The sequence below is a fragment of the Diaphorina citri genome, unplaced genomic scaffold (assembly GCF_000475195.1).
Source record: "Diaphorina citri unplaced genomic scaffold, Diaci psyllid genome assembly version 1.1 scaffold139, whole genome shotgun sequence".
Lineage (NCBI taxonomy): Eukaryota > Metazoa > Arthropoda > Insecta > Hemiptera > Psyllidae > Diaphorina > Diaphorina citri.
Genome location: NW_007377576.1, coordinates 276,872 through 302,935, shown reverse-complemented (window position 1 = coordinate 302,935; position 26,064 = coordinate 276,872). Strand labels below are relative to the sequence as shown.

General features: G+C 35.4%; 3 protein-coding genes across 3 annotated transcripts in view; 1 reads left to right on the top strand and 2 right to left on the bottom strand.

Moving 5' to 3' along the window:
• Positions 1-9,173: 9,173 nt before the first annotated feature.
• Positions 9,174-26,064, bottom strand: part of LOC113465650 — a 32,836-nt gene continuing 15,945 nt past the window's right edge. Inside the window, exons 2-4 of the mRNA XM_026820333.1 lie at positions 10,803-10,989; positions 10,118-10,340; positions 9,174-9,660 (exon numbers count right to left, since the gene is read on the bottom strand). Of these exons, the coding sequence (XP_026676134.1) occupies positions 9,577-9,660; positions 10,118-10,340; positions 10,803-10,864 (369 nt within the window). The 5' untranslated portion in view covers positions 10,865-10,989 and the 3' untranslated portion in view covers positions 9,174-9,576. The remainder of the gene's footprint in view (positions 9,661-10,117; positions 10,341-10,802; positions 10,990-26,064) is intronic.
• On the bottom strand, positions 10,978-16,636 carry LOC113465653 (myelin regulatory factor-like protein). Its single transcript, XM_026820344.1, has 6 exons — positions 16,477-16,636; positions 14,532-14,622; positions 13,654-13,852; positions 12,639-13,079; positions 11,578-11,796; positions 10,978-10,989 (listed from the first exon to the last, which is right to left on the bottom strand). The coding sequence occupies exons 1-6, from the start codon at positions 16,625-16,627 to the stop codon at positions 10,978-10,980; spliced, it is 1,113 nt and encodes a 370-aa protein (XP_026676145.1). The 5' UTR covers positions 16,628-16,636.
• On the top strand, positions 18,342-25,155 carry LOC103504905 (cuticle protein 19.8-like). Its single transcript, XM_026820343.1, is given in 3 exon segments — positions 18,342-18,353; positions 19,258-19,803; positions 24,477-25,155. Coding segments are annotated over 3 exon segments (1,002 nt in total). The 3' UTR covers positions 24,921-25,155.

The window sequence follows — 26,064 nt, the reverse complement described above, 5'->3', positions numbered from 1 at the left end:
AGTAATTTTATAACTATTAGGACGTTGTGGGTTTTGCTCCCTTCTTGAAAAGAATACTGAGTTAAATAAATTTCTAATTATTTCAAAATATCAATAAAATTATCGGTGTTCCATTGGCCGGCCAATTTCATTACAATTTATCTGAAGATGTGCATGTAAATCACTTTCAGGAAACCAACTATCCTTAGAAATGATGCACAACATAATAATAAATCTATCAGCGAAGCATTTCCGAAGAAAAAAAAAATACAATACCTATTAGAATTGTCAATATCTTCGAGTATTCATCAAAAAGGAAGAAATACCAAACGAGTATCTATCATTTTTATCCTGAACTCAACTGACTCAACATTCCCAACAATGACGTCTAAAACTAATGATGCTATCAAAAAATCAAATAGACAGCTTTGACACAATGTGATTTATAGAGAGTTTTCAAAAAAAAAATGCCAAACAATATTCAAGGTTTGCCAAAACTAGAACACCAACATAAAACCGGGAAAGACAACAAAAGAAGAGAGATAATTAGAGGAACGTAAAACAAATACGAACAAAGCATTTACACTGGAGTCGACCAATCGACATTCAGCACAGAATGGAATTATCAGGTTAGCCAGCCTAGTTACTTATTATTATGTTAAGGAGGTCTCTTCTTGATCCCTTGTGTGCAGCGTTCATTTTTGTTTAGGACTATTGCACTGCTTTATTTAGCCTAGCTACTTAGATAGCTTAGCTGGTTAGCCAGCCTAGTTAGTTAGCTTAGCTTAGCTGGTTAACCAGCCTAGTTAGCTTGGAGGGTAGCGTGTCTGCCTTGGGTTTGATTTCCACCCACGCCCACCCATTGAACCATGGGGAATCGGTGCATTCTGCATTCAACATGCATTCTGCAGTCGACGTGCTAATTTTTATGTTTTTTGTTGCTGAAAAGTTCTGATGTTTTTTGTTGCTGAAAATATTCGAAGAATTTTTAGCACGAGTTCTTAAAATCATGAGCTCTAATATAATATCCAAATGAATGTGGATAATCCCCAAGTTCAAATTAGATCAAGGTCCAGAATGGCACGCGACTTTGGGACGCGTTTGAAATTTATTTCCCCCTCGAAAGCTTCTTCTTTGCCTCTGTCTAAAGCTTTACAGCCATGTGCATTTCCTCTTTCTCCTTCACGTTCACATTGTCTTCCATTCCTTTTCTGAGTTTTCCGTGCTCATCATCCTCTTGTAACTTCCCTCTCCCTTTGTTCATTACGCATTGTTTTTCCTATCATTATTCTCGTATGTATCCTTTTGAATATTATTTATCTACTCGTCTATGCATTGAACCAAACACGTGCAACGTTCCCTTCTATGATCCATTGCGAACTACAACGTGCTATTGGGCTATTGCCACTGGCTCTATCTGAAACATTAGCTAGTGAGGTTATGTTTCAAAGGAATAGGAATTATAATCTCGTCATAGGATTACAGGGAGACTAGGGTTATGTTTCATAGGAACAACATGGGGATTATGATCATAACTTTAACTTAAGATTACCTCATTAATAAATCAAATCTTGAACAAAAATAAATCTAAAAGTAAAACTGCTCTCTTCATTATAAGCAGTAAGGATAGTAAATTAAAGTTTATACCAAGCCTGTTAATTGAAACCAAGAATCAAATAGTCTAAGACTCGGTTAATGTGGCATGATGTATGCATTTCTTCTTAAGCTCTGAGGACACCTTTGACTCACCTATCGATCGATTCGGAGAATTTGATGAGTCATTGAGTGAGTCAATTGACAATATTTGTACCAATAAATAGATCTGATTGAATTACAACTATTATGAGTGACCTTGTGGAAACTGATCACGATCACTTAATCCTGAACCTTGGGTGAGATTAGCTTAACTCCATACACAAGAAGTCCACTCTGATACTTGGATGCAGGGGCAACAGCCCCAAAATATGGGTTAAGCTTATGAGAATCTTGGGTGAGAGGAAAACATATCCACCAAATAGTAGGTGTTCATTATTTTATTGTTAAAGATGGAAACATCAAAATTGATCATCAAATTGAACTGTCTCTCTAGATCTTTTCTGAACAGTTGTTTTCATGTGTTCATCAATTATTTATTTAACATTTTGCACACAACCGAATTCGCTGTATAACTGACCGGTTTACATTAATCGCTGAATAAATGATACACACGAGTAGGCAATTAAATCAATAATCTGTAAAACGTGAATCCGGTTGACAAACGGTGAAATATCCAACGCACTTATCATCCTAAAGCGATTTCACCAATAGTAAAAAAAAACATGAACCTGATTAATCAACGGTGAGATCTCCAACGCACTGTCCATCAAAGCGATTTCACCGAAAGCTTCCAGTCCGCGCAATACGCATGAAGTAAGAACACCGTAAACAAGATCATGATCAACAAATGACACAGTTTGGATAGCAGAGGAACGATTGGTCGATCTAGAAGTCGTTCGGTGTACATTTCGATGGCGCCAACGAATTCGTCAAGACCTTCCCGATCCGAATCCATTTTGTTTTTTTGTTTTTGTTTTTTTTTTAAGCCTTTATTGCAGATTGTGGTGGAAATTATAGGATTTGATGTTCTGTGATAGAGGTAACGCCAGATGAAATTTGGAAAAAGATTTAAGAAGGAATTGTCTGAAGAAAACCTTTCTAGATAAAACAAATATAATATCTATTAGCAATATAATAATTTATCGTAAATTCAAAATCATGAAAATATTGATGATGGTGACAGTAATTTTATAACTATTAGGACGTTGTGGGTTTTGCTCCCTTCTTGAAAAGAATACTGAGTTAAATAAATTTCTAATTATTTCAAAATATCAATAAAATTATCGGTGTTCCATTGGCCGGCCAATTTCATTACAATTTATCTGAAGATGTGCATGTAAATCACTTTCAGGAAACAAACTTAGAAATTATGCACAACATAATAATAAATCTATCAGCGAAGCATTTCCGAAGAAAAAAAAAATACAATACCTATTAGAATTGTCAATATCTTCGAGTATTCATCAAAAAGGAAGAAATACCAAACGAGTATCTATCATTTTTATCCTGAACTCAACTGACTCAACATTCCCAACAATGACGTCTAAAACTAATGATGCTATCAAAAAATCAAATAGACAGCTTTGACACAATGTGATTTATAGAGAGTTTTCAAAAAAAAAATGCCAAACAATATTCAAGGTTTGCCAAAACTAGAACACCAACATAAAACCGGGAAAGACAACAAAAGAAGAGAGATAATTAGAGGAACGTAAAACAAATACGAACAAAGAAGAAAACAAGCAGAGCAACACAAAAGTAAAATAAAAACAGCGTAGAATTGTTGTTGTTTATTTTTCTTTTTTTCAGTTTTCATTTTCCATCCAAGATTGGATGAGTAGAGCGGCTCGGGTTATTATTTTCTTTCAATTGTGTACATACTTGAAAAAATAAAAGTGAGTAAATTATATTCTGATAAGTATCTAGATAACGGACAGTACGTAGACCTAGGTACCTGAGTTGGTTTAGGCCATAGGCCTTCATTTTGATAGGATCAAATAAAGAAGAAGGAGAAGAAATAAAAACATTAATTACTTCAAATCAAGTGATCCAATATAAATATTAGCAACTGTGATTGGATTGGATAATTTATACGAAAATCTCATTTATGTACATACCTATTAAGATCATCTGAATCCGAGCAAATGTGACCACAGTTTCTCTAACTTTAGTTATTAGATTTTTCGATAAATTCGTACAAGCCAGACCATTTTTTGGGGCTCTTTGCCCCTAAGCCTCAGAGTGGGCTTTTTGTGTATAGATTTTTACGCTAGATTCTCATTCTTCCTTTTCACACATCAAAAGAGCCACCAAATAAAGGCCTACTCGCATTTTGCACGCCTGATATGGGGATATTACGTCCTATTTACGTAGAACGCGAGAATCTTGTGCTCTAGTTTTTCAATAATAATGAGGCTTACATTTTTCTCCCTCGCATTTCCTCTTGGATTTCTTCTTTATGACTTTCCATAATCTACATTATGTTTAGAAGGAACTTGTGCATTATGTAATATAGGAAGTGCTGGAATTGTTCCAAATTTTCAAAATTGGTCCGAAACATGGGTGGAAATATCCGTTCCCCAATTTATCAGTGTTTTCTTAGTCTTCCTTTTAATAATTACCATGCTTATTTCTTTTAGTTATGTGTCCTAAGTACTAGATCTCTCCTTCTCCTTCTCCTCCTTCTTCTTCTTCTTCTTCTTCTTCTTCCTCTTTTTTCTTCCTCCTCCTCCTTCTCCTTCTCCTCTTCCTCCTCCTTCTCCTTCTCCTCCTCTTCTTCTTCTTCTTCCTCTTTTTTTCTTCTTCTTCCTCTTCTTCTACTTCTGTTTCCTCAAACATATCTACTTTATCCATTACCCACCCATCGGGATCTTCGTTTTGAATTATAGATAACTCAATATCCTTCCAGTACTTCTTTTCAGCACGGAATTCGATAAAATTTTGCTTCCCATCTTCTCTCCGCTTCCTCCATAATTTAATTTCTTTCCATTTTATCAGTCTTGTTCTATCTCTCCCTCTCCTCCCCTATATCAGTCTTGTTTTCTCCCTCTCTCTTCTTCCTCTTTCTCCCTTCCTATCTCTTCTTCCTCTTTCTCCTTCTGTCAGTCTATCTCTCCCTCTCCTCCCGCATTTCCGCTTGGATTTCTTCTTTATGACTTTCCATCATCTACATTATGTTTAGAAGGAACTTGTGCATTATGTAATATAGGAAGTGCTGGAATTGGTCCAAATTTTCAAAATTGGTCCGAAACATGAGTGGAAATATCCGTTCCCCAATTTATCAGTGTTTTCTTAGTCTTCCTTTTAATAATTACCATGTTTATTTCTTGTAGTTATGTGTCCTAAGTACTAGATCTCTTCTTCTCCTCCTCCTTCTCCTTCTCCTCCTCCTCCTCCTCCTCTTCTTCTTCTTCCTCTTCTTCTTTATCTTCTCCTCCTCCTCCTCCTCCTCCTCCTCCTCCTCCTCATCCTCCTTCTCCTCTTCCTCCTCCTTCTCCTTCTCCTCCTCTTCTTCATCTTCTTCTTCCTCTTCTTCTACTTCCGTTTCCTCAAACATATCTACTTTATCCATTACCCACCCATCGGGATCTTCATTTTGAATTATAGATAACTCAATATCCTTCCAGTACTTCTTTTCAGCACGAAATTCGATAAAAAATTTTACTTCCTATCTTCTCTCCGCTTCCTCCATAATTTAATTTCTCGTTCTCCCTCCCTTGCGACAGACACCGAAGCGAATACAATAGTCCGTCCCTTATACCTTTTTATTACTACCTATTGTAATAATAAAGGAAGGACGGACTAAAAAGAACAACAACAAGAAAACAAGAACAAAAATCAAGCTGCCTTTAAAAATTACAAACTTGAACCATAAAATAAAATGAAATTACAAAGTTGGCTCTATACCAGAGGCCCCGGCCCCAAAATGTTGTCGCCTCAAAAGTAAAGATGCACGTTCTTTTGTAATGATCAAAAATAGAGAAAGCATACCTACCTAGAATAAATCCATTTGATTAAAATAACTAGCATTCCTGAGACCGGCATCCGGGATCACAATTTGTGTGAAAGCCTGTTATCTCATTTGTGTATGCAATGTGCAACACACAAAATTATAACCCTCTTGTCTACAAATGTTTGGTTCACTTGAACTTGTCAGAAGGGACAAGGACTCTGATTGTTATAGTTTCCCTCTGTAAATAACGTTCAATTAAAAAAAGAACTTGTCAAAGTTGTCATCTTAGTTAGCTTAGAGGGTAGAGCGTCAACCTTGTAAGCACAAGGTCACGGGTTCAATCCTTGCCCGGGGAGGATTTTATCCTGAAAAGATACGGCTCGTTCTTTTGCATATCCTGTCAAATGTTTGGTTCACTTGAACTTGTCAGAAGGGACAAGGACTCTGATTGTTATAGTTTCCCTCTGTAAATAACGTTCAATTAAAAAAAAAGAACTTGTCAGAGTTGTCATCTTAGTTAGCTTAGAGGGTAGAGCGTCAACCTTATAAGCCCTAGGTCACGGGTTCAATCCTTGCCCGGGGAGGATTTTATCCTGAAAAGATACGGCTCGTTCTTTTGCATATCCTGTGTTTCAATATTTTGGAACTTTGTATTTCAGCCTTAAAAAATTAACTTGACCTGAGTGAACTCTATTCTAAAGAGCATTAGAATATAGGCTAATAATTTAATAGGTAAAAAACTTTGCATGGTAAATCCAATAAGGAATAGGATAAGTAGGTATATCTTATGGTATTTCAGGATTATGATACTGAAACCACATCATAAAGCTAAAGAATAATCTGCACAAAATATTTTGTAACACCAAAATATTTTTCTACTTTTATGACCAAATACCTATCGGTGGACTTGAATTTGGTCACTCTATTTTTAATAACATCAAATCAGTGCAAAATAAAAGACCTCCCACATGGGTAATCTTGCAAACGTAATTATTTGGGGGCGACATTATAATAACACAAAAGCTCTAATCCCGGATAAGTCTAATTTCGGTCCTTTATCCTGCTGGGATAGGTGGAGATACCTAGTAGGTTTTAAGAGGGCGTTAACCATATATTTCTTTGGGATTGTGTACCCATTTCGTAGTCATAATGCAGTCAGGTTTAATGTCGGCTCCTTCTTAATAATATTTCTGTTGGAATAAACACTACATCAGAATCGAAATGAGTATACACACTTCATGTACGATAGAATACGAGAACAAAAAAGACAAAATTTTATTCACAAACACAATAAAAATTAATAAAGTATATTGAAGCTTAACATGTACAAAATAATACTTCTCTTTGAATAGATAAAATTGTAATACGTAATAAAAATAATACTAATACCGAGTAAAAGAAGGTAATTTTCTAGAAGATAAAATTAATATTTAAATAAATACTTACTCTTTTGTCTTTTAAGATGTTGTTTTAATTAACGTATGAAGGGTATAGCTTGTATTTGATACGATTTAAAACAAGTTTGCCCGAGGGGGTCCCTAATGTTGATGGAAAAAAATCGTGACATCCGGGGTCGAATAATATTCTCTTCATTATGCAGTTTAATAACTATTATTAAAGTATACCTACATTAATTATTAATTTGGGGACCTCTGCATTTTAGACTCTATAAAGGTGTGACCGCAAAAGTATCAAAAATCTACTATCTATCAAGTTGTGTGAAAAATATCAATAATATTTTATTTAATATTTCATTTTATCTAACAAGTCTTTCACAAGCTCAATACACCTTGAGCTGAATCCTCCTCGTCAAAAATCAATCCGAGTTTAATGAAATATCGAGTCTAAGAGTGATTGGAAAATCAAAATTTTTGTGGGTTGGATCATAAAAGTTCCTCAGGGGAATAAAATATTCAGACTATCCCGAACGAGATTCTTCAAACTTAATGCAGATTTACGTGCTTTTAAAAAGTAAAATAAAAATTCATAACAGATCTTATACAGACTAAAACTACACATAAAAATGTAAAATATATATAAATGTTTGTATAGAATAAAAAGAAAAGACAGAGATTCTTACAGACTTCATCATATGGACATAAATTTTAACTCGCTTGCTCGCTTTTATATTCGACTAGATGATAAAAAAGACATTATAATGACACTAAAAGCGTTAAAGTATCTCATCATACTAGCTTGAAGCTTTCTAACTTTCAAGGGTAAAAGCTGTTTTAAACATATAGGCTGAAACTGGCAACATTAGGTACTGATCATTCAGTACCTACTATGGGTTAGCAGCTTTAGGAGTCCGGAAAAAAGTAGGCAGGTAATATAATAATAAGCATGTTTTGGTTTGGAAATATATTCACAACTATTGCGCACTATTGTGACCACCAACAAAACCTTGTGTATCCCATTTCTCTTTAATTAACAATACCGGACATTGTGTCCCATAGAAAATGGTAGTGCACTGAGTTAGATTATTTCTAAAGTAATTAAGAGTAAAATGGAAGGTTCACCATCTAGCTAAACAGAATAAAATATATTTGTCTCTATTATAAAAAAGTTAGATGATGCACAATAGTAAATTTAGTTTTCTTAAATGGATAATAACTAAATTTAGAGTTTGTTTTTTTCTACATAACGATTTTCTTATACAATACTGTGTTGTAAATAAGGCCACTGCAATAATCCTTTCTTTAAAATACTATAAGCCTAAATAAAATTAAATTGCTTTGGGAAAACAAAGGGATAAGAAATGGTAATGCACCGAGTTAGATTATTTCTAAAGTAATTAAGAGTAAAATGGAAGGTTCACCATCTAGCTAAACGGAATAAAATATATTTGTCTCTATTATAAAAAAGTTAGATGATGCACAGTAGTAAATTTAGTTTTCTTAAATGAATAATAACTAAATTTAGAATTTGTTTTTTTCTACATAACGGTTTTCTTATACAATACTGTGTTGTAAATAAGGCCACTGCAATAATCCTTTCTTTTTTAAAATACTATAAGCCTAAATAAAATTAAATTGCTTTGGGAAAACAAAGGGATAATTATCTTGAAAGGCACTAAATATCTGTTGTGAAAAAGCATCAATAACAAAAAGTACCCAGACTACTAATAGAAAAAGATAGAATCTACTTATGTGCTTTTTAATACATGGTGGCTATATCTACTCAATAAAGTAGAATATGTGTATAAACAAAATTCAAACATATGGACGGATTGTTGCAATTTTGATTAAAACGAGAGTATTTAACAAAATGAAACGAAAAATATCAATGGTAAAATAACTCTTCATTATGGAATGCTTTTTGTAAGACAAAAATCTTGGAGGGTATTTTAGCACCACTAAAAAATAACTGTACAAAAAGTAAACTTAAAATAAAATACCTAACGTTCTAATTTATATTTTATAATGAACTATTTACCGGAAAAGTTCAAAGATGCACTATTGAAGAAGATATGTGACATTCCTGTGATCCAAGAAGTTGAAATAATAGTCTATGGAACAAATAGGAAATTTTGATCGCGAGTTAGATTTGTTCAAATTTACTTATTACGTTAAAATTTGTTTCTTAAGATATGCAGTACTGGCTTACTATATAAGTCCCAACACCAACGCCAGTGTTTGGGATAGGAAATTTTGATCGCGAGTTAGATTTGTTCAAATTTACTTATTACGTTAAAATTTGTTTCTTAAGATATGCAGTACTGGCTTACTATGTAAGTCCCAACACCAACGCCAGTGTTTGGGATAGATAAAACTATCTACGGAGTTTTGAAAGTTTTTGATCTTCGTCCAACTTTCTAGTGGAACTAAAGAAAAATATGTAAACAAACCAAATAATAAAAAACAAGGAAATATAATTAAAGCTATCGTAATAATCTTAGACAGACATAAAGAAATTCTGAAGGTAAAACGTTTTCAAAGAAAATTATAAAACTATAAATGCATACGATACGAATATTAACAGAAATTCATCGTGTCAAATTAGACTCACTAAAAATATTTGTATCTCTGGCAAAAATACTCATGCGACCTTTAATCATTGCAATCTCGGAATAGAAGAATATTATATTCAATGAAAGACACTCCAACTTTCTCATGGGGTAAACGACAGACATTCTGAAACAAACAGAGGATTGTTATTATTATTTAAAATTCCACATTAGATCATGGTAAATTCATAAAATATGAACTAGCTGGCCCATCCCGTGCTTTGCTAAGATGACGCTTTTATTTATTGGCCTTACTCGGCGCAGCTTAACAAAAAATTAAGGAAAAAATTCATAGAAACATTTAAATTATTCTATTCTTATTCACAAACAGATTACTTTCTCATGGGGTAAACGACAGACATTCTGAAACAAACAGAGGATTGTTATTATTATTTAAAATTCCACATTAGATCATGGTAAATTTATAAAATATGAACTAGCTGGCCCATCCCGTGCTTTGCTAAGATGACGCTTTTATTTACTGGCCTTACTCGGCGCAGCTTAACAAAAAATTCATAGAAACATTTAAATTATTCTACCTATTCTTATTCACAAACAGATTGTTCTATTCTATAGGTACTTACTGAAGAATAAATAGAATTGATGGGAATTCTGAACCGTAGCGAAGTCGCTCTGAAGCTACTGATTTCAACTTTGAAAGTTCCAGGCTGAGTAGCTTTCTCCTCCTCGCGTGCAATTTTGGAGCTTAGGAAGAACATCTCCCCGTTCCAAGAGCAGGGAGTGCTGTTAGCCTGAACTGGCATTGTACATTGCTCTATCTTCTGGGCACGCGAAGATGTGGAAAACCTTAAAAGACAGACAGGAATAAATGAAAATGTTTGTTAAAACATCAATTTTTTACTGAAACTGAAAGCCTCTTCATTAATTTGGCATGCTCTGTGTAAGAGTGGTTGTTTGAACTTAATCTTATCTCTGACTCAACTATTTCATGTCGTTGCTGGTATTCATGCCCTCAGTCGCTGGTCGCCTTGGTATTCAATCTTCTTCTTTCCTTCGCCTTTTCTCGTGTACAAACGGAGTCGGATTTACGACTGGATACCCTTCGCAATCAACCGCCTTGGTATTCAATAATTATAATACTAATAATATTAAATAAATAAAAAATAAACTTCTTCTTTCCTTCGCCTTTTCTCGTGTACAAACGGAGTCGGATTTACGACTGGATACCCTTCGCAATCAACCGCCTTGGTATTCAATTATAATACTAATAATATTAAATAAATAAAAATTAAAAGACAGAGTACTCACTGGAAAATAATCGTCACATACGGATCGGGGAGATATTTGCTCAACGGTATGGCGTAGTTCATAACAGAGCTGTTTCGTTCCACACAGCGATAATATTCGGCGCTGTGATAGTTGCAGTAATCCTTGCCTATGATTTCCGTGAATGTTTCTCCCTTTATGAGAACGGTAACTCCGTTCAAATCCCCATCTAGAATAATTAGTACATGTAGTATTAGTGAAAAGACCTTCAATCTTATCCTAGCAGTATAATATTTATATAAAAAAATTGTGTATAAATGCTTGTCACAAGTGGCGTTCCCCGCCTATACTATGCTAAATTTTATGTCTTCACTTGGATTCGAACTACCAACCTCCAGATTCAAAGTATACGGAGCTGACCACTGAAGTCAGCAGTATAATTAATATGGTAAATACCTAAATGAGATTGGTGAGAGTGAAGACTACAGACTACACATTCCTGCCTAAACGTACCTCGCCGAATCAGAAATATAAAATGTTGTGCACATTGCATACCTACTTCGAGTAATTGTAAGGCGGTTATACAAATCTGACCCCAATATTTTGACATCAACAGCTCAGAGCCTCAGAAATTGCACTACTGGGACTGTAAAACATCAATTTTGCGAAAATGTTCCCCCCCCCCCCCCCCCCTTCGAGCCTCATTTACTCATTTATCTTTTTTACTGTAGGTCAGACTCCGAAAATTTTGAACAAAGTTGAAACTCAAATCAAAGTCTTGGCTATAAATGGAAGGCAATCCCAATGAGTCACCTACCTTATTTACAACGAGGAAATTATCATATCGTGTCCCATCGGGGAGTTGAACGTCCCCCGCTGAGGACACTGCCTCGGGCAATATTCGCTGTACTTCTTGGGCGATGATACCCGTGTCTCCCGAACTAGCCAGACCGAAGTGAAGTGCAAACTCTGGCGTGTAGTGGAACTGTACCACGTTCAACTGTTGCACGTTGCGAAGTTGCTCCTTCGTGTTGCACTAGAAAAGTTTGAGGGGATTAACTTACTGTGCCAGTAAACCTTTTAGCGCTATCTGTTGAATAAAAGTCCGCAAAAAATTAGACAGTAATAAAAGAAAAATAATTAACTAGGTATCATGATAATAATTACAATAATAATAGAAAACCTTGAAACCCAACATTATGACATTCGTGATGACATGAAACGGCTAAGTACTACAGCTTTTAAACTTTCATGTTTATCTGGAAAAACTCATGTTGGGAAAAGAATGCACCAAGATATGTAAAACTCGTGTTCCTTGAAAGTTTATGGATAGTAAATTTTCCATCTGTTGGAAAATTGTAGTTTGAAAAGTTAATATTGAATAATAAAAATGGAGAGGAATATTTCCAAGCTTAAACTTGATACAAGCGAAGCAAAATGCCCTCTTTTTATACATACGAGTGTACCGCAGTCCTTTTTGGAATATAGGAAAAGTCCCTTTCATTTTATATTAAAACGTATAGTAGAACGCAAATAAATTGTTGCTATTCGTGGATAGTAAATTTTCCATCTGTTGGAAAATTGTAGTTTGAAAAGTTAATATTGAATAATAAAAATGGAGAGGAATATTTCCAAGCTTAGACTTGATACAAGCGAAGCAAAATGCCCTCTTTTTATACATACGAGTGTACCGCAGTCCCTTTTGGAATATAGGAAAAGTCCCTTTCATTTTAGATACGTTTTAAATTAGTAGAACGCAAATAAATTTTATTGTTGCTATTCGCTGAAAAGAAAGGCACCTGAAAACAGATACTTACCTAACGGAGACAGAGGTTGCTGGGGAGTCAACAAAGGAGTCAGTATTGACGGGTGTTGCACGAGGATAGTTTCCCCAGAGCTGCTCTGAATATTGAGTGATCCTTTGTAGTCGATGTGATTCAAACTGGCAACCGTGGCCGAGGCGCCAGCAGGGTGAAGGAGTAGCTCCAAGCCTGCGCCATTCTGGTGTTTCTGATGCGGTGAATGACCACCCGACCCCTCAGGGGAGTAAGGTGGCTCCGACACCGAATCAGGGGGACTCTCGGGGAGGTTGTGAGAGTGTGAGTAGGAGATGACGGTGCTAGGTTGAGACTGGGATGGGACTGAGATGGACTTGGTTAGGTGAGTCGGGATCGGACCGGAGGGAACCCCCTCGAGGGTTTGTCTGCCGGGTCTTTCCGTATTGATTCCGACTCGGCCCGAATGAAATACAGACTCTGGTGAAGATCCCCGCTGCCAGCATAACTCTACGTCCGATTCAAATTGACCTGGGTTTGACGCCTGGAATGGAATGAAATTCCGATTATTCACCGAAAGGGAGGTCTAAGTTTTAACCCGATGATTTTGTTCGGTACACGTTATAACTATTGAAAGTTTAGTTCAACTTTGTTTTAAGTTTAGTATACTAAAACTTGACTTGGCGTTCGTTCTCTAACAAACATTTCCCTTGTAAATCCTTTTTTACGTAATACTGAGATCCCTTTATGAGAACGGTAACTCCGTTCAAATCCCCATCTAGAATAATTAGTACATGTAGTATTAGTGAAAAGACCTTCAATCTTATCCCAGCAGTATAATGTTTATATAATAAAATTAATTTTAATTGTGTATAAATGCTTGTCACAAGTGGCGTTCCCCGCTTATACTATGCTAAATTTTATGTCTTGACTTGGATTCGAACTACCAACCTCCAGATTCAAAGTCTACGGACCTGACCACTGAAGTCAGCAGTATAAATTAATATGGTAGGTAAATATCAAGATAATACTCAAGTATTTAAGAAATGCAAATAGAGAGGTCTTACTTTACAATTTACTTATTTTAATTATTTAAGAAGGCATTCGATGTTACTTACCCGAACAATGATTCTCTCCGAAGCGTGGGACACGATAGGGTAGTGATTGCTATCGCTACAATGGGCGTGGAGTCCCACGACCAAATAGAAGTACCTCTGATCGGGATTCGGCTTTCCCTTCTTCCTCATGTTATTGGACGTTGTCTCACTGAAATGCAGTCGGCCTTGAGAGTGAAGACTACAGACTACACATTCCTGCCTAAACGTACCTCGCCGAATCAGAAATATAAAATGTTGTGCACATTGCATACCTAAGGCGGTTATACAAATCTGACCCCAACATTTTGACATCAATAGCGCAGAGCCTCAGAAATTGCACTACTGGGACTGTAAAACATCAATTTTAATTTTGTACCAAAGTAAGAAGTTTGGGCCAAGGTTGTTTTTTGGGTCACTAGAATGCTTCTCGCTATGAAAAACTCAGTTTTCTACTTCGCCTCTTCGAAATTGGCCGCCGCACCGTTAAAGTACCCTGTAAGATCTCTAACATTGGAACTTTATGTACCTCTAATAAGGGTAAACAGTAAACACCAGGAATCAGGGGGTTGGGAAATGTGCATGAAGTGTGAAAACACGAAGACTTGGACATCCTCCCCTAGAGAATCTATCGGGGTTAATCTAAGCAGGGTGGGACTTAGTGTAAACAAAACGTTAAACTTTAACTACTGAACAGGGGTACCAAATATTTACATATGGTTATAATCTTTGAAAATATTAAACTTTACTTAACATAGGTAGGTATCAAATATTATTTACCTACATCCTTGGTTATAATCAAACCTCAGCAAACGCTGAATTGGGGTAAACTATTATAAATCACATTTATATTAACTGTAATTTTTCAAAATTTATCACTTTAGATTAGTCTAGTAACTTACGTGTTGTTAGTTTCAGCATCTCCATTGATGTAATCATCGAGTTGACTGAAGTCCAACACCTCATGGTCGATCCCTCCAAAATAATTTCGGCCTGAAACAAAAATTAAATTTTTTGACGTCAAACGAGAGATTCAAAGGCACTGCTGTTATGTTCAAAATTGTTGAGTCGTACGAACATGTGTAATACATTCGTACTGTAAAAATGATAATAATAAAATGCTTGGCTAGGAATTTATCAAGTTAATATTGTATAATATCTTTCTTTGCCTACAATTGCTTAACACCGTACACAAAAAATAGCTCTGCGGCTTAGGTGTAAGGACAAACAGCCCCAAAAGATGGGTTAAGCTGATACGAATCTGTGAATCTTGCCTCCAATTAAAGTTTTCTTTGACATATGGTTATGATCTTGATGAATGATTATATGTTCATAATGGGGAGACGAAAGGCAAAAATATTATAAGTTTTGGGGCAGCCAATGAGAATAAAGGAAGGTTATAAAAAGCATTTTGAATATATTAATCTATGCTACTTATACATTTTTCATGCCCTTTTGAATATCATATTTTCGTCCATCCTATTTTGAAAGTCAGAGATGAGTTTATTTTTTATATGGAAAACAATGCAAATGGCATGGTAAGTTTGACTTCAAGATATCCTTTGACGTACGTAACTCAAACCCAGTGAAAATATTGGTTGGAATGGTTGGTAATCGCAAAATAAACATGGGACAATGTTTTTAGGATCGACAATTTTCTCGGTATACAAGGGAAAATATCTCTGATCTGTAATGCCATAGAACCATGTGCTTCCGAAACTATAATGTGTACTTCGATTATGTTCATAATTTTGATGGATGATATTCATGTTCATGAGATGCTAGTGAGTGGTTTTGCAACATCACCATGGGCAATTATTATCTGTCCACTTTTTTTCCAATATCTGTCCACTGTTGGCCAAATCTTCTTCATTCCTCCACTAAGTTTTACCCTGCGCTTAATACATCCACTAACCACTACTAAAAACTACAAGTACGATACACATCGGTTATGGGGTTACCATGGATTCAAAGATTTAATTGAAAGATTTCCCCCCCTAAAACTGTCCAATATGGAAGGAAAAGTACAAGGATTGTTGCTATTTCCCAAGACCTGTTATATGATTGTAACATTGAGCTGATGGTTCCACTTTTCCTCCACGATAAAGTCGTATTGTAAATTTTATTATAATTAATAAAATATAGGCATCGACCTACGTACTTTAAAATATTCAATTTAAACTTGATCGAGTACATCTTTAATCAGATCTACAACTACTTTGGGTATGTCCCGACCACTCGTTAATTTAAATTCAAAGGTCTAAAAAGATGTGAAATTTTCTAAGGCCCAGGCTGAATTCAGCTGACCTAAAATTCAAATTTTAATGGAGAATAAGCAAACACGAAATTTTCAAATTGGTAAATAAATTAATAAAATCATCTTGAATCGTGAAGCAATGTTGAACTTTTAGCCAAAAGGTATTAGTAATTAATTTGGTCGTTAACAAAATGCTCCTATAATATCGTGGATTTTTCTCTCGATTGAATAGGTATCTTCAGTCATTTACAAACAAGATAATCCATTTGCTCATTGAATTGATACTAGCGATTGATACGTCATTATTAATTGAAACAAGCATGCAAAACAAAATCCAACAAGATTACATTCAAGACTTAGAGCTCGCGTATTCGGATTGAAAATTATTTTTCACAGCGGGCTGCTTGGAGTCAGAATACATTTTTCCATAGAATAGATTCCTAGACCGGCTTGGAAAAACGAGTTGTCTACATCACACGTCAGAGCTAATAAGACACCTATAGCTCAAGTCTGAAGATAACCAACCCATCAGTTGATTCTTGGTGCAGTTTATATTAATCACTGTGATTGGTTCCCGTCTTTATCTTTACCTTGAACCTGGTGTAACCTCCGCTGATCTATCACCAATCTCTGATGCACAGGAGAATGTCGCTCTGGCTGAGAGCTAGGCCCAGGATGCATGCTGGTTACGCTCGAATTTTCACTGCCATTGCTTTCGATCAATGTCCACGAATATTCCATGTTAAGATGAAGATTTTTCACTTAGCCTTGGCTAGGCTTGCATCCCGGGTTCTATTCCCGGAAAATCCTAAGTTTTCTCAGTTCTGTGCTTGAATTCCTGGATTCACTTGGCCTCGAGGGGGCAACTACATCATAACAAATAGAGCCAAAATACATAAAAGCAAACAACTTTAGAGTTCCTCTCCCCTATTATTTGAATATTACTATTTCAATATTTCGTTTACTCTATCAAGTATAACTTTTTATTGCTGTTAACAGTAAACTTCTCACAAAAAAAAAAGTGGAGAATCACATATCGTGTCATAGGAAATACAAAATATATTTTCGAAGGAAAAACTAAGTGAAAAACGCATTGAACCGGAACACAGTTTAGCAGAAAAAAAGGGGGAAGTAAACAGATACAGTTCAAAACAGATGAGGTACAAGATTCTAAAAGTAGATGTTGCCATCAGTTTTCCTGATTAGAACTTTGAACTCTGAAGTTCTGCAATATGGCTAAATTTCCGAAGATTTACCATAATCTAAAATTTGGACACGTGAGGAAAATTAACTGGGTTGAACTCCAACGAAACTGTAAGGCCCATTATAAAATGTTTGCTTTAGTGGCAAAGATTTCCTCGTTCGAAACAAATGCTCTTCAGTATTTCCTCGTTCTTTACTGATTGATAAATACAAAATGGTAATGACATTAATGACCAATAAAAGTCATACAAATATACCTTGTTTGTCCTGCTGGGATAGGACTGAAAAGTCCCTTTACCCCCGCAGTCTAACGCAGTCCAGAGGTCTATTGAAATGTATCTGATGGGGAAGCACGGGAAAATAATAAAACTCTGAAGTTCTGCAATATGGCTAAATTTCCGAAGATTTACCATAATCTAAAATTTGGACACGTGAGGAAAATTAACTGGGTTGAACTTTAACGAAACTGTAAGGACCGTTATAAAATGTTCGCTTTAGTGGCAAAGATTTCCTCGTTCGAAACAAATGCTCTTCAGTATTTCCTCGTTCTTTACTGATTGATAAATATAAAATGGTAGGTAATGACATTAATGACTAATAAAAGCCTGTCCACTTTTTTTCCAATATCTGTCCACTGTTGGCCAAATCTTCTTCATTCCTCCACTAAGTTTTACCCTGCGCTTAATACATCCATTAACCACTACTAAAAACTAGAAGTACGATACGCATGAACCTACGTACTTTAAAATATTCAATTTAAACTTGATCGAGTACATCTTTAATCAGATCTACAACTACTTTGGGTATGTCCCGAGTTCCCGACCACTCGTTAATTTAAATTCAAAGGTCTAAAAAGATGTGAAATTTTCTAAGGCCCAGGCTGAATTCAGCTGACCTAAAATTTAAATTTTAATGGAGAATAAGCAAACACGAAATTTTCAAATTGGTAAATAAATTGATAAAATCATCTTGAATCTTGAAGCAATTCCAGCCAAAAGGTTTTAGTAATTAATTTGGTCGTTAATAAAATGCTCCTATAATATCGTGGATTTTTCTCTCGATTGAATGAGCACTCTACTTTCCTACATAATTATCTATGTAGTTTCATACATTATGTAGCGTGCATCACGTAATAATTTCTCATCATACTGACTGCAACCCAAATAACTTCAATGAAAGTCAACAATTTGACATAGACAAATTGCTTGAACCCGGATTGGTTATCAATACGAATCCACAAGTCCCAACAACAATGGGAGTATGTGTATGTATAACCTTTGCTCTAAGTTACTAGTCTATAAACAAATTACACACTACTACATTATGAACGTGTAGAACAAACTTTATTGCGGTATTATCTAATTAATCTTCAAAGGGCAACATAGAAACAAACAAAAGAAAGAACAACAATAAAGTAAAATGGAATTAGATATGTATTTTGATAATAGACAACTTAGTTGAGAACGTTAAGTTAGTAAAAATCGCATGGTCAGAAATATGATTTGAGTTTTGTCCGAGACATAATTTGGGGTGTAAAATTAAACCATTTGTTTTATGAAGTTAGGTTAGAAAACGTATCTGCAACTTTCAATCCGTTTTGCAAAGTCCCATAGGTGTAAATTTAACTTGTCAACTTGTCAAATTTATCAAATCTATTTATAACTTTCTGATCCTTTGCCCCTTGTTGGATAGATATTTAGTTGATTCTTAGTTTGCTTAGCAGTAATCAACAAAAGAACTTTTTTTAAAAATATTTCGAGTTCAGTTACTGAAGTATTAAATTAAAAGTCAAGTGCATAGCTAAATAGAAAATTATTTTAGTGAACACGGAATAAAATTCCTAGAAATTACAATATATCTCAATAGGTATTAAAACTTTTTAAAATTATTTTATTATATTTGAACAATAAATTGATAAATTTTAAAAGATTATAACAGTGCTACAATTTTTGGATTCTGATTGATAAGAAAATTATCTTATGGCTATAGTGCTATACTACACGGTTAACATAGTAGGTAGACATTGATAAATGTTTTTATTTTATTTTTTAAACTATTCATATCAAATATTCCAGTCGGGTTTTGTACAATTTATAAATCAGAAAAAGTTTAATGAAATGTCGCTTTCTAGAGTAATTTAATAAGTTACGATTTTGTATTGATTACAGGTCGCCGTTGTCTTAGCCGCTCTTGGCGTTGCTGTGCAGAGTCAATACGCCTCTCCAGCTTACAAATCCGCCTACGCCCCAGCCCCAGCTTACGCTCCAGCTCCAGCCTACGCTCCAGCTCCAGCTTACGCTCCAGCCCCAGCTTACGCCCCAGCCCCAGCTTACAAACCATCTTACGCTCCAGCCTACAAAGCCCCAGAATACTACGCTGATGCCCCAGCCAAATACGACTTCGCCTATGATGTAAGTGACTCTTACACCGGAGACTACAAGAGCCAGAAGGAGGAAAGAGATGGTGACTACGTCAAGGGATACTACAGTCTGGTTGAGCCTGATGGCAGCAAGAGAACCGTAGAATACACTGCTGACGAACACAACGGTTTCAACGCTGTTGTCCACAAGGAAGGAGGTGCCTACCCAGCTGCCCCAGCCTACAAGCCAGCTTACGCTCCAGCCCCAGCTTATGCCCCAGCCCCAGCCTACGCCCCAGCTCCAGCTTACGCCCCAGCTTACAAAGCTCCAGCTTACAAGCCAGCTTACAAACCAGCCTACCCAAAATACTAGATTTCATCTAAGATAAAATTTCCAAACTAAGTCATTTCATCGAGTCATCTTGTAAATATTCCCATTCCCATCTCATTTCTGTTTGTGTTGATTGTTTATTTATTGTTTTGATGTGTGCGACTGAATAAATCAATAGCACTCACATCTTCTGGAGATAGTTTTGAGATCACCAAAGTCACAGATTAATTCTATTGACTTTTCCTTTTTAAGCCATTAAAATCGTGTGAGAAAAAAGGGGGAAAGCTTAAAAAAAAAAAAAAAAAAAAAAAAAAAAAGAAACAAACAAATGAATATTGTCAGATATTCTAACTATCCTCAGAATCAGCCTTGGCATTAACTTGTTACCAAATACCAATGTAGACATAAGAGCTGCCATAAACCATTAGATGCCTTGGACAAATCAAAGTATGGTTTTTAAGAAACTTATGCTAGATTTAGGTTCGGAAAGGTCGATAATTGATTAACTTGATATAGCAACTTGATTGTTTGCCCATTAAAATATTGAATCAATATTTTAATTTATTCGAAACCAAAAATAAAATTGTCTTCATGAGATGTAGTTCTCAGAATCCAAAAAACTTTTTGTTTATTATTTTTCACTAGGTGCAGAAGATGAATGGAGCAAAAATTCTCCAAGTGTTCTTCACTAGAAACCATACCAAGTCTCGAAATTTTCGAAATGTCGAATCTATAACTTTGTAAACAAGACAAAAATAAGTTATAGCTAGATACATGCAGACAGTCCTCTTAGGCACATTTGATGAACTGAAACCACACGTCTAAACCAAACCACGATTTCAGTCAAAGAGGTAAAAAAGAAAACCACGCAGGAAAAAATATAAAACACACAGTGTCAATTAGGAAAAACCAAAGCATCTACAGCAAAGAGTTCAATTGGTCGTCGTCATGGGACTGGTGATAGTACGGTAAAAATGAACTTGGATAAATGGATATAGGTAGCAAGTATTGTTAAAAATAAAACCATGTAAAAATAGAAGCTAACCAATTTCCATTAAAATATTGAATCAATATTTTAATTTATTCGAAACCAAAAATAAAATTGTCTTCATGAGATGTAGTTCTCAGAATCCAAAAAAAACCTTTTGTTTATTATTTTTCACTAGGTATCAAAGCAAGTAAATTTTCGTCAGAGATATTGCTGATATCACATTATCACAATCACTAATACCAAGGATAACACGAATACCTATGATAGATAACTTTGAAATCATACAAGAATTTGAAGGTAAAAAAAAACTAAGTTCACGCGGATAGCCTCGACAGCTATTCCAAATGTCCATGCCATATTTACTCATACCGGATTAAAGATACCCAACCACTATGTCTAATAATCTAGGTACAGTCTATAATATCAAAATAAACTAAAAGAAGTCTGAATCAGTAATTCACCTAGAGGTAATTAGATCAGATGCCTAAAAAGCTTGACATTGGAAAAATATAATCAGCAACTAGGTATCAAAGCAAGTAAATTTTCGTCAGAGATATTGCTGATATCACATTATCACAATCACTAATACCAAGGATAACACGAATACCTGTGATAGATAACTTTGAAATCATACAAGAATTTGAAGGTAAAAAAAAAAAACTAAGTTTACGCGGATAGCCTCGACAGCTATTCCAAATGTCCATGCCATATTTACTCATACCGAATTAAAGATACCCAACCACAATGTCTAATAATAAAATTAATGTCTAATAATCTAGGTACAGTCTATAATATCAAAATAAACTAAAAGAAGTCTGAATCACCTAGTGGAAGTAATTCACCTAGAGGTAATTAGATCAGATGCCTAAAAAGCTTGACATTGGAAAAATATAATCAGCAACCTGATGAAAATAACAGTGATCCACAACTTTACTAAGAAATCCTTATTATGTAGGTCCCTATTACCTTATCAAATTTCGCATTAAAATTTATCCATGGCAAAAATTGGGGTATCTCAGTTAGGCAAATGAAAATAAATATGATGACCAGCAATTTACATAGTTATCCACAACTTTACTAAGAAATCCTTATTATGTAGGTCCCTATTACCTTATCAAATTTCGCATTAAAATTTATCCATGGCAAAAATTGGGGCATCTCAGTTAGGCAAATGAAAATAAAAATGATGACCAGCAATTTACATAGTTATTTCATTCCTCCACGGAGTTTTGACAAATCATAAGTATACTTGACATTTAGGTATGTTGAAGATTTTAATACCCAAATATTTCCAAATCAAATCTGGTTATGATAATACTGATTATGTATTATATACCAACTACTATTTACCTAATAAGTAGTCAGTACTGCCACTAACCAAATGGTAGGTATGAGAAATATGTATTCTATTTGAAAAGGTCAGATTTAGTCAGTAAATACGATATTATTTTGATGAACTATAAGTTTTATTGGTAATTTTTTGGTTATTAATAAACACGGTATTCGGCAATAACGAAGAAGAACTTTCAAGTTCCCCAGTGACAAATGTCATTTTCATTTTTGACTGCATGTCCTATTAATACCTCCTTGAGGTAGGTTTAAATTAAGGATCTTAGTCCCGGCCCTGGGCCGCCCCGGGTCTATTGATTCATGTTGCAAAGATTACTGAACGTGCTCGGAGAATGTACCTTAAAGGCTCCAAGCGAGATCAGAGAAGAACATTCAACTTGAACCTGTAGCCCCGGACCGTAGTAAATTTGCCAGTCCCAGACAGATCCGCATTTGGGGGGGGGGCTGGATATGGCCCTGTTCTCAAAACATATCAATGGCTGAGATCTACAACTTCATATACGTGGAAAACCACAACTTTTGAGGAGTTACAAAAAAACTGATTATAAGGAGGTAAAACTTGACTCATCGAGGGTAGTACGTAATTCACTATTGTTCATAATGGATTTTTTTTTACCATCAGTCGATGTGGTTTGAAATTCCCTTTCCAAAAAAATATTTCCGAAAATTGGATCATAATACGAGGTTGTTGATCTTAGCCATCTATAATCTATATTCAGATGGGGGCTGGATATGGCCCTGCTCTCAAAACATATCAATGGCTGAGATCTAGAACCTCACATACGTGGAAAACCACAACTTTTGAGGAGTTACAAAAAAACTGATTATAAGGAGGTAAAACTTGTCTCATCGAGGGTAGTACGTAATTCACTATTGTTCATAATAGACTTTTTTTTAACCATCAATCGATGTGGTTTGAAATTCCCTTTCCAAAAACATATTTCCGAAAATTGGATCCTAATACGAGGTTGTTGATCTTAGCCATCTATATTCAAACGTCGCATTGAGGATTTGCTGAAAAGGAGTCCCTCGAATAGTCAGCCATCATCTGTTGGAGAAAAAGGTCTCTTCTTTAGTCTTCAAATGACTTCTGTTCTGCCCTTGGTTCAACCAATCTCTGCCACTTTTTACCACCTACTAAGTAAAATTAACTTTAGAGAGAGAGAGGGAGAGATAGAAAGAAAGAGAGAGAGAGATCTTAGTCAGCCATCATCTGTTGGAGAAAAAGGTCTCTTCTTTAGTCTTCAAATGACTTCTGTTCTGCCCTTGGTTCAACCAATCTCTGCCACCTACTAATTAAAATTAACTTTAGAGAGAGAGAGAGAGAGAGAGAGAGAGAGAGATAGATAGAAAGAAAGAGAGAAAGAAGGAGAGAGAGAGAGAGAGAGAGAGTTTGGTGGATGTGCTAAAATTACCAAACTTTCTTACTTTCTATGAAAAAAGCAGAGGACACAAACAACTACCTACAAGTATAAAAAAATCATTTCTAAAGTAAAGGTCCAGATTTCTATAAGGTTCCTACATTGGGTGGAGTATCGCCTAAAGTGAGACAAATAATGGAATCTACCATTACTGACATGGTTCTCTTCCTCAGGGTATTGTTACAAAACAAAAACCTAAATAATTTCAGACAAGACAAAAAATGCTGAGACCATTTTGAGTTTTTTAAGCTCTCATTTGCCCACGCATTTCTCTATTACTGTGAGGTGTGGTGATAGAAATGACCACCTAGGTGTAAATGTGATTTCATGTGCTCTATAAATGTATATAAACTGTGTGAGTTATTTCCAATCAGTTGAGGATTAGTGGAGACGCCAACTCTCCTTATTTCTCTCATGTTAGTGGAGACGCCAATTCACCTTATTTCTCTCATGGCAAACACCGTAGCCTGTTGAGTAACAGACTAATCTGATAGCATACAATGAGTTGAAATTTTTCGGGTTCGAATTGTTAGCTCCCAAATTGATATCGGGAATCTGAGTTGTTACTTAGAGTTAATTAGCTATGGCAGAAGCACTTTAACTGGGAATTCGTCACATCCACTCATATTAATCTACCGTATAACACCAGTTTGAGTTTGAACTTTCGTTTTTATTATTCAAACAATTTTATTATCAATAATTATTAGTATATTATTTATTACTAAACTAACCTACTGTTCTCGTCATATCATGGAAATTAAACAACGTTGGACTAAACGTTCATTGTGATGTGATTGAAATGGATTGCGATATTGAGGATTTATATTGTGTTGCCTACGGTAGACAGACAGGCGTTAGACTAGACAGTATACTTACGGGACAAGTCTTGTGGTTTGAAGAGTTCCAAAATTTTCCTAATCTCATGATTCTTGTTTTGTTTGCAGATCATCTTCGTGTTAGCTGCTGTAGCTGTGGCGCTAGTGTCCAGTCAATATCACGCCCCTGCCCCAGCCTATCACGCTCCCGCTCCAGCTTACCATGCCCCTGCTGAAGTTTACGCTGATGCCTACCCCAAGTACGACTTTGGATATGATATCAATGACCCACACACCGGTGACTACAAGAGCCAGAAGGAGGAAAGAGATGGTGACTACGTCAAGGGAAGCTACAGTCTGGTTGAGCCTGATGGCAGCAAGAGAACCGTAGAATACACCGCTGACGAACACAACGGTTTCAACGCTGTTGTCCACAAGGAAGGAGGTGCCTACCCAGCTGCCCCAGCCTACAAGCCAGCTTACGCTCCAGCCCCAGCTTACCCAAAGTACTAGGCTCCTAAGAACCTACCATTCAAGTCTTTCATCAAATCATTTTGTAAATAGCTCATGTCAAGTCATTTTCACTTTCCTCAGTTTCTTGTGAAGGATGTTTCTCTGACAATTTGTGTTGATCTCGTCAAGATTGCCTTTTCTTCATTTATCTGAAGAGGTCCTTTGAATCAACTCACGCTTGTAGTATCTACGAAATACAAGGGTAGAATTCTGTTCAGTACATAAAGTTTTGAGTAAACAAAAAATACGTGTAATGAGTAATCAATTAGTTCTTTTATACCCTTTGTGTTGGTGAAAAATTCAAGCAGAGTCAAGTATGAATATTAATACCTTAGAGAACAAATAATTAGAAATTTATCAATAACCTCTAGTGCTTCACCTCAATAAAAATAACCCCTTTTGGTGCAAGAACAGTAGGATCAACCTCTTCAGATAAATTGTTATTTTCTTTTTGTGTTCCATTCTTTCTTATTTTAGAAATATATTTATTATAACATAAAATGAAAATTCTCACAAAAAATATTTCACTCGATTTCTTTTATTTGCCTTCCACCTTCTCAAACAAGGTCAGATGGAATAAGCTTTCAACAAAAATCTGATTTTTACAACCATGAAAGATGCTCTGTTTATTACCCTTTAACTGGGATCTTCCAAACTGGGAATAACCCAGTAAAGTTATTTTCAAATTTCCATTACATTCTTTAAAGATTAGAAGGGCTTTAGAATCCACGAAACAAAATACGCCGCTCCTACTTATATTGAAACCGTAATGTGGGTAACGTTTTTGTTAGAGACTTATTAAAAAATATCTCGAATTTCTGCGTACCTACCTAAATATGAAAAGAGTCATTTCACACAATAACACACATCATGACAATACGTCATTTCAGCACGAATATGGAAGATACACATTGCAATTCCAATGTTTTATCAAATCATCAGCATTGAAAACAGTTCTTGTATTTTCTCTTTATTATTTAGGCACCAAAATTTATCTTTCTTAGTTATCCACCTAATATTAGGTAGGTGCTATCCTGTTTTAGGCAGATTTCATACAAAAGATTTGTCGAATTTTCCCAATTATGTTGTTTATTGGGTGGGTATCTACCTGCCTATGATAAAGGATATTGCCTTTGGGACCGGCTTTTATAAACTGCTGTCCGAAAATAAACATGAGATTTATTTTTCAGTCATG

What these genes read in the sequence shown, in the direction of transcription:
- LOC113465653 (XM_026820344.1), bottom strand. Translation starts at nt 16,627, where the DNA reads ATGGAATATTCGTGGACATTGATCGAAAGCAATGGCAGTGAAAATTCG. An exon ending in CGGAGAGAATCATTGTTCGG is followed by an intron (nt 13,080 to 13,653) that starts GTAAGTAACATC and finishes ATTCCATTCCAG; the next exon opens with GCGTCAAACCCAGGTCAATT. An exon ending in GCTCTGGGGAAACTATCCTC is followed by an intron (nt 11,797 to 12,638) that starts GTGCAACACCCG and finishes AAACTTTTCTAG; the next exon opens with TGCAACACGAAGGAGCAACT.